The sequence below is a fragment of the Myxocyprinus asiaticus genome, chromosome 3 (genome assembly GCF_019703515.2).
Source record: "Myxocyprinus asiaticus isolate MX2 ecotype Aquarium Trade chromosome 3, UBuf_Myxa_2, whole genome shotgun sequence".
In the NCBI taxonomy this organism is placed as follows: Eukaryota; Metazoa; Chordata; class Actinopteri; order Cypriniformes; family Catostomidae; genus Myxocyprinus; species Myxocyprinus asiaticus.
In genome coordinates this window covers 31,947,506-31,955,565 of record NC_059346.1, presented here as the reverse complement: position 1 = coordinate 31,955,565, position 8,060 = coordinate 31,947,506, and the positions used below count along the sequence as shown (strand labels likewise).

The 8,060-nt window shown below is 38.7% G+C and overlaps 1 protein-coding gene across 1 annotated transcript; it reads right to left on the bottom strand.

The window, feature by feature from the left end:
• Positions 1–2,130: 2,130 nt before the first annotated feature.
• On the bottom strand, positions 2,131–6,466 carry wnt11f2 (wnt 11, family member 2). Its single transcript, XM_051670948.1, has 5 exons — positions 6,286–6,466; positions 5,669–5,904; positions 5,187–5,464; positions 3,325–3,617; positions 2,131–3,041 (listed from the first exon to the last, which is right to left on the bottom strand). The coding sequence occupies exons 1-5, from the start codon at positions 6,363–6,365 to the stop codon at positions 2,867–2,869; spliced, it is 1,062 nt and encodes a 353-aa protein (XP_051526908.1). The 5' UTR covers positions 6,366–6,466; the 3' UTR covers positions 2,131–2,866.
• Between the last annotated feature and the right edge of the window lie 1,594 nt (positions 6,467–8,060).

The window sequence follows — 8,060 nt, the reverse complement described above, 5'->3', positions numbered from 1 at the left end:
GTGTTACAAATCATTAGCTTTATAGCTAACCTGGCTGACTGTTTGAGTCTACTACTTTAATTTTAACCAAGTTTCTTGACCGAAACTCCTAGCTACATAATGGAAAATGTATTTATCTGTTGTCAAAATCAGACACACTACTAGACACTACAAAAGATCAGTATATACAGTAGATATAGTGCCTTTATAAAACATTAATCATATTAGATGATCTTAGGAGCACAAATCATAAATTAATACCCTATATTACACAGTGTACTGCTATGCCAATAATTTGGTTTCACATTATGTTAATGTATTTAAAAAAAATAACTGAAGTAATATTTCAAAAGATTCATATTTTTAGCACTTAGTGTAATGCAGACCAGTCAAATGTTACTCACAATAATTAATTATGCTAATCCTGTAAAACAATGCATGTTTCACTTATTTACTCAGGAAGTATATGGGCAGTGAGATACAGGAGAACAACAACAATAATAATAATAAAAGAGTTGCGAGGATACTGGGGAACTGGTGCTCTCTGCTCCACATCACAAAAAGATGGAAACAGTTGTGGGACTTTTGTGCTACTGGTGGTAAGACATCACAAAGATCCATGGCCCAATCTTGTTTGTGTAACATGTTCTTTTCTATACAGTAATGGACTTGTTTTTAACGTGTAACTGTTATTTTTTCCAATCATTTGTACAGAATGCTCTTACCCTGACTAGGAGTATCCATCCCAGACAATTGATACAACACCATGACGTGGAAATGAGGATGTTCATGTACAACAAAATCGAGCAAAATGACAGCACTCCAGTTGTAATGTTCAGTTCCAGTGTTTGTGTGTAAATACATGTACTCAAATTTATTGTCTTTTGTAGTTACAAGCATGACAACTTGTAATTTGTAACCAAAAAAATCATACCAATATCTTTATGCCAACAGAATTGCTTTAAAGTGTTAAAAAAATAGACACTCTTTAAAACCTATTTACCTCAAAATGCCTTAATAGAACTCAATAAAAGATCTGTCAACTAAATGACAAAAAATATTTTGTCAAATGAGACAATCATCATTTATACTCATATTCATGTTGTTCCAAACCCAAATGACTTACTTTCTTCTGTGGGAGGAACTCAAAAGATGTCAGGAATAATCATAGGGACTGACGGCCTCGCTTTCATTTCAGCCTCATTATCAGCATCTACATTTTACAAAGTATTCTCATATTCCACAGAAGAAACTAAATAGTACAAGTTTAAAAAAAAAAAAAAAACCTTAAGGGTGAGTAAATTACAGATTTTTAATTAAGTATTTTTGTAAAAAAAAAAAATATTATTTGCAAATCTCATTTTATTTATTTGTGAATTCATTTTATTTTTGTGAAACTCCTAACCTATATTTGTAAATCTCATTCTTTTTATTTGTGAATTAATTTCATTTGTGCAAAATTTTTGCGAAACTTTGTGGATCTCATTCAATTTATTTGTGAACCAACTTTCTATTCATGAATCTCTTTCCATTTGTCTTTGAACTAGAAACAATTCTATCTCCATAGTAATACCTCTGCTAATATTTTAGCAATATAACTCACCAATCCTCTCTGTCAGTTGAAGTGTAGTTTATTTTTTATATCAACAAGCATCTTTAAAAAAATTAAAAATACTTTACTTGTAAGATGTTAAGCAAAGCTAAACCCACTCAGAGGCTCAGGTCTGTTCTGTAAAGAGCCCAGAAGTCTGTGTGTGCTCCTTTGTCTTTTTGTTACAATGGCGAGATAAAAATCAGGCAAATCAAAGGACAAAGGGAACTGCAGAACAGGTTACCCCTCAATCTCTTTCTCCTGTAGCTGTTGTTGAATGGTGACAATCTGGGTTTTTTAATCTCTCTATTGCACTGATATCCTGAAAATGTCTTTGATGTGAAAGAATGTTGATGAAAGATCAGAGAACGCACACACACGCTATAAAATGGTGATTTGGATGTTTAACATATTGAGTAATCAGCCAGTGCTGGCAAACATAAATCCTCTTGAACTGCTTTTGACTTACTGCAAGCAAAGCTGAATGATCCAGATTTTCAATGATTGTTTCAAGAAAACATTTGCTTTCAGGTATTAAATCAGTCTCACTCTCTCCTCATTAAATATTTTTAATAAAATAAATACAACTATTCTATTTTACATCAAATGTACAACATACAAGTTTTGCAAGGGGTGAAAGGCAGGTCTTAATCTTTCTTTTCATGAATACAAAAAATTGAGCTGATCAACTTCGCAAAAAAGTTTGGACACATTACTATAAGCATAGTATCATCAATCCTTCATTATCAATACTGAGTGCAAAAAACTTTTGAAGTCAACCAAACAGTTTCATTTCCATCCCTCGTAGCAGTATAACCGTCACATTTTCCAGACAAGAATTTGATGGTTTTATCTGACCATTAGATGTAAGAAATTATTTAAACTGTGTAAATTATTAATGCAGCAAAGTAAGACTTTACCAGCAAGAAACTAACACTTTTACCCTTCCCCCAGTCTCTCTCTGTGCAGGAGTTGATGAGTTTTTGCTACGATCAGCCAGTACTTATCACTGGTTTTCTGTGGGGTGCCTTCGGGGCCTCACCACAGGGTTCTTTATTTTACAGCCATTCATTAACTCTCTTTCAACGGGAAATTCTTCACCATCCCTTCTTCCTTCACTCTAGCGCTTCTTTCTTCACTCTCATGCCATCCTTAACAGCACTAAGAGAGGATCATCCACTCACTCATGGCTCAAAAAAGATCATACAAATTTGTGAGACCAGCATTGTACCATCTCTCTCTCCCTCTCTGTGATCTCCATTGCTTATTGATGGAGACAATGCATATAGTGGTTTGTCACTTGCAGACATATCTCTCAACCATACGGTGGCAGGTTTTGCAGGAGACGTAACAGCACCAGTGATATTTACACTGGCAGCGTTCCACCAGCACCTCTGTATAGGCATTATAGCCCCGCCCACAACACATGAGCCCACAGCTCACACTGCCTGTCGCTGTCTTATTACACTGCCTGCAGAGAGAAAGAGACATGGTAAGGAATAATCAAACTTAATCTGAAAATAACTTGATCAGCAGTATTTGTGTTATAGCATGTGTGACTGAATATCTGTGCATCTATGTGTGTGATAATGTTTAACCAACTCAAAGTGTCTCTCTTTTCTTTCCTTTGTGCTCTGTCCCATCTGTCAGATTAGTGACAATCCCTTATTCATTATAGTGACTAACTGATTGCTCTCTCCCTCACACACCAAAGCAACTCATCACTAATCTATAATCCTGATTGATGAACTCACCTGTCTGTGGTTCCAAATGACCCCTGCTTTGCATTTTGGGAGCAGTAATCAGGCGAGCTGACAAGGTAGACAAGTTCATTTTCTCCGATCGGTCTCACCTCCATCTCCCGGGGGACCAGCTGTCGGCGGGTACCTATCTGACGCGGAATGACCTTTGTGGCCGATAGGTATTTAGATTTGAGGTCTGCGGAGATAGTGTTGATGTCCTGAAGGCCCTTCCAGCAGGTCTTCACCGAGCAGGACCCAGAAACACCATGACATTTGCATTTCATCTCTAGAGCATCCATAAGTGCCTACACAAAAATAACAAAATAACAGTTAAAATCAGCTAACACAAATTAAATATTTGCACTCACTGAGCACTGTATTAGGAACACTATGGCCCTAATAATGTGCCCAACGTGGTCTTCTGCTGTTGTGGCCCATTCGCCTCAAAGTTCAATGTGTTGTGTATTCTGAGATGCTATTCTGCTCACTACAATTGTACAGAGTGGTTATCTGAGATACTGTAGACTTTCTGTCAGCTTCAACCAGTCTGGCCATTCTCTGTTGACCTCTCTCATCAACAAGGTGTTTCTGTCCGCAGAACTGCTGCTCATTGGATGTTTTTTGTTTTTGGCACCATTCTGAGTAAACTCAAGAGACTGTTATGCGTGAAAATCCCAGGAGATCAGCAGCTACAGAAATACTCAAACCAGCCCGTCTGGCACCAACAATCATGCCACGGTCGAAATCACTGAGAACAAATTTTTTCCCCATTCTGATGGTTGATGTGAAAATTAACTGAAGCCCCTGACCCGTATCTGCATGATTTTATGCATTGCACTGCTGCCACGTGGTTGGCTGATTAGATAATCACATGAATATGTAGGTGTACAGGTGTTCCTAATAAAGTGATCAGTGAGTGTATAAACAACGGTGGTCATGGAAAAATCTTTTGAAAATATAGAATTCCAAATTTTTCCAAGTTGCAGTTTCCCTTTACATGTAAAAGATGTGTGAACAAGCAGGAAATATGGTTCATTAAAATGGAATGAGGGCACAGTGTATAATAAAGGCCGTTTTCCAGATGGCATTTTTGCACCCCTGAAGGGCACTGCGGAAAGCGGACGCCACTTGATGGGTCTTTCCAAACTAGAGTAAGAAAACAAATTTTTTCAAGAAGTGACCTTCCACAAGACTGTTAGAGAAGGGTATATTTATACAGTAATGCCATGCTCCCTTCAGAGTGCCCACATCAAGAGCTCTGTTCTTCGGACTGAGTAAGGCATAGGGATGATAACTTTCAATCAGAATTTTCCCAAAGTGTCAGACAGGGAGCTTCGACAGGGTTCCCACACCTCTTAACCATAACATTTCCTTAATTTTTCGATGATCTTCCCAGTCATTTGCAATTACTGGATAAAGATTTTTTTTAAATGGAGTGGTGGTGGCGTAGTGGGCTAAAGCACATAGCTGGTTCAATCCCCACAGCCACCACCATTGTGTCCTTGAGCAAGGCACGTTGCTCAGGGGGTATTGTCCCTGTAATAAGTACACTGTAAGTCGCTTTGGACAAAAGCGTCTGCCAAATGCATAAATGTAAATCATTTTGATTCAGACCAATTTGCTAATGAATCACGAAGACCGATATGTAAAGGAGTTTGAGTAATTACTTGAAAGGACATCGCTATGGCTGTGCGAACAAGTTTAGTTATTACACACGAGCTCTACACGAGCAAGATTTTATTAATTCCCATGAGTTATTCCCAGCTATTTCCAGGTTTTCCATGACCGTGGGAACCCTGCTTTTGAATATGAAATTCTGTGAGGAGAAATGTCAGGGAAAGACAGAGAGAGTATGGTAGAAAAATTGAGGTTACCTGTCTTCCCACTGCATTGTTGTGAAGCTGCATGAGTCTAAAGGCCTGTGGTCCGGAACGGCGGTTCCTCACGGGCGCGTCTGAGAAAGCGGAGCCCATCTGAAGGCCATAACGGACATTATCTCCACAGCCACCCCAACGGAAGTCTGGAGCCGCCTGCTCTGATGGCGCTGGCGCACAGGAACAGCTGGGGAGTTCTCCAGATGCACAGGCACGTGCTATGGCATGACTGACCACTGCGGCGGCCAGAGAGAACACAAATGCTGCCTCACGCGTCCCTACACAGAGACACCACCGTTAGAACACTCTGGAACATTGGCAACCCAAGCTGATGTCATTCTAAAATCTGTCTAATGTTTAGAGATTCTACAATCTAGAATAGGCAAAAACAGAACAATCCTTTCTGAACATGGTCATTCTTTCAACATGTACAATTAAAGACTAGACAATTAACAAAAGCGGTGCTTGTGTCTTTTATTCACCTTTTGCCAGGTCAGGAGTAAAGTGGGGAGCGCTCTCGATGGAGGAGCAATTCCAACGCATGTCGCTGAAGGTACCCTGGCACGCGCTCTTAGTGAGTTTGGCCGCGTGCACGATGCTGTGCATGAGCTCGAGGTTCCGTTTGCAGAGCTGCTGTTGATCTGGCACGAGACCGTCCAAGAGTTTACAGTGATGCGTTTGATTCCATCCGACCGAGCTCCCTTTTACCGTTAAACCGCTATAAAAACACACACGGGGCTCATTATATAAGCTATTACACCATATAAATTGCTGTAAAAGGGTTAGACATCTATTTACTTATCTAAAACATGCTTTTATCTTAATTTTAGACCTTTTGACGTGACGCGACCTGTTTTCAGTAGGTATCTTGAAAAAAGTCGAGTACTGAGACGAAAAAAGGGAATTATTGTTTCGTGCGTGGTCAGTCTATGGTTTTGTGCATGTTCCAATCAAGTTGGTTGTCTTGACGACATATAATACGAAAAAAGTCTTACTAAAAGAGGCTGAATAAATTATATGAAACGTTTATAGAATATAGCATTAAGTAGCCATATAATTTGCCATGTAATGTTATGTTAATGAGTAAATATATACTTACAGCCATGATATTCCTTCGCATGGACACATCACGCGCAAGGATACCACGAAAAACAAAAGAAAATTCCTGTATTCTTTCATATCACTCTTCTGCTGTTTAATAATCCTAACGAAGACAGGTTGTTATGTCTCTCACAGTAGCCAAGGTACAAACTGAACTGTTAAATAAATGCCTTCACAGAGATGAGCATGAGTCAAAGTGAGCCTCTTTCTCTCTTTCATAGCTCAGCTATGGGGCTCGACCCGCCCCTCTACGTGTGGGCGGTCACAAGATTCAAGATTCAAGATTCAAGAAGCGCGCGGAGTGAAACCACGGCACTGTTTACTACAATAGACGACAATGAGCTTGAAAATGAACGTATATTGTCTGGTCATGACTCATGTCAGTTATCATAAACAGCATATGTTAAAACCTGTGTTGGCTTTCTGGCAAGGTTTAGCGTAGCCTACCCTTGTCAGTTTTTATTTTGTATTTGTATCAATTCTCAAGAGAGATATAATGGTTTGTTTGTTGTTAAATTAATATTCATTACAAGTTAAGCTCACTCGACAGCATTTGTAGCATAATGTTGATTACCACAAAGATTTATTTCAATTCGTCCCTACAGCAAAAATAGCGGTTACAGTGAGGCACTTACAATGGAAGTGTGTGGGGCCAATTTTTGGAAGGTTTAAAGGGATAGTTCACCCCAAAATTAAACATTTCTCATCATTTACTCACCCTCATGCCATCCCAGATGTGTATGACTTTCTTTATTCTGCAGAATGCAAACAAAGATTTTTTGAAGAAAATCTCAGCTCTGTAGGTCCATACAATGCAAGTGAATGGTGGCCAGACCTTTGATGCACATAAAGGTAGAATAAAAGTAAACCGTAGGACTGGGGTCAGGTTGTGACCTTATGCCCTCTGTTTTGTATCTTTAGGTTCTGTGTTAAAAATGCCAGTGTGAACGCTAAGTGAACCAGGACTAAATGTATAATTTTCTGTTTTGGTCCGGAACAAGAAGACCAAGAGAACTGAACTACAAGTGTGAACACACCCTAAATTATGAGAGAATTTTCATTTTTGGGTGAATTACCCCTTTAAAGACAGAAATGTAAAACTTATATTTTTATAAAAGCACTTACATTAATTCTTCTGTTAAAACTCATGTATTAATTGAGTTTTAGGGTCGTTTTAGGTTTGTTGACAGTACATTGTTGACAGTACATGTTTGTTGACAGTCAGATTGGCTATAACTTTACACAGAAAAGGTTAGTAAGTGATTTGGTCACACTATAATCGTGCAAACACACATATTGTTTACGTCTTGTGGCTATACTTTTGAAATGGTAAGTATTGACCCCATTCACTTCCATTGTAAGTCCCTCACTGGAACCCAGATTTTTGCCTTTTTTTTAAAGAAAAGGACGGACAAGTCAAAATTATTTTTTTTTGTAGTAATCAATAATATGCCACAAATGCTGTCAATTGAGCTTAACTTGTATTGAACACGTAATATTCCTTTAACTACCTAATCCGCATGACCTAATGGGCAAAAAGTGTTTTTTTAACCGGTTTGTAAAGGTTAAGGGTAAGAAAAGGACACGCTCAGCTTTTCAGGGTATGCGCCTTCCCAGAGGAAACCATTAGTTTTTAGTCTTTTGAAGATTTCTGTCCAACGGGATCAACAACCCGTCCATTTACATTAAAATCGGGTTGATTAGGCTTTTCTCGTTCCTCAAGCCTTACAAGCGCAAACATTTTAAAACAGCAGCAGGTCGTCACTGTAATCG

Excerpts from the sequence above, each read along its gene's own strand:
- wnt11f2 (XM_051670948.1), bottom strand. The coding sequence starts at position 6,365 with ATGAAAGAATACAGGAATTTTCTTTTGTTTTTCGTGGTATCCTTGCGC. Across the intron at positions 5,905-6,285 it reads TGCGAAGGAATATCATGGCT|CGGTTTAACGGTAAAAGGGA; the intron begins GTAAGTATATAT and ends GTGTTTTTATAG. Across the intron at positions 5,465-5,668 it reads TACTCCTGACCTGGCAAAAG|GGACGCGTGAGGCAGCATTT; the intron begins GTGAATAAAAGA and ends GTCTCTGTGTAG.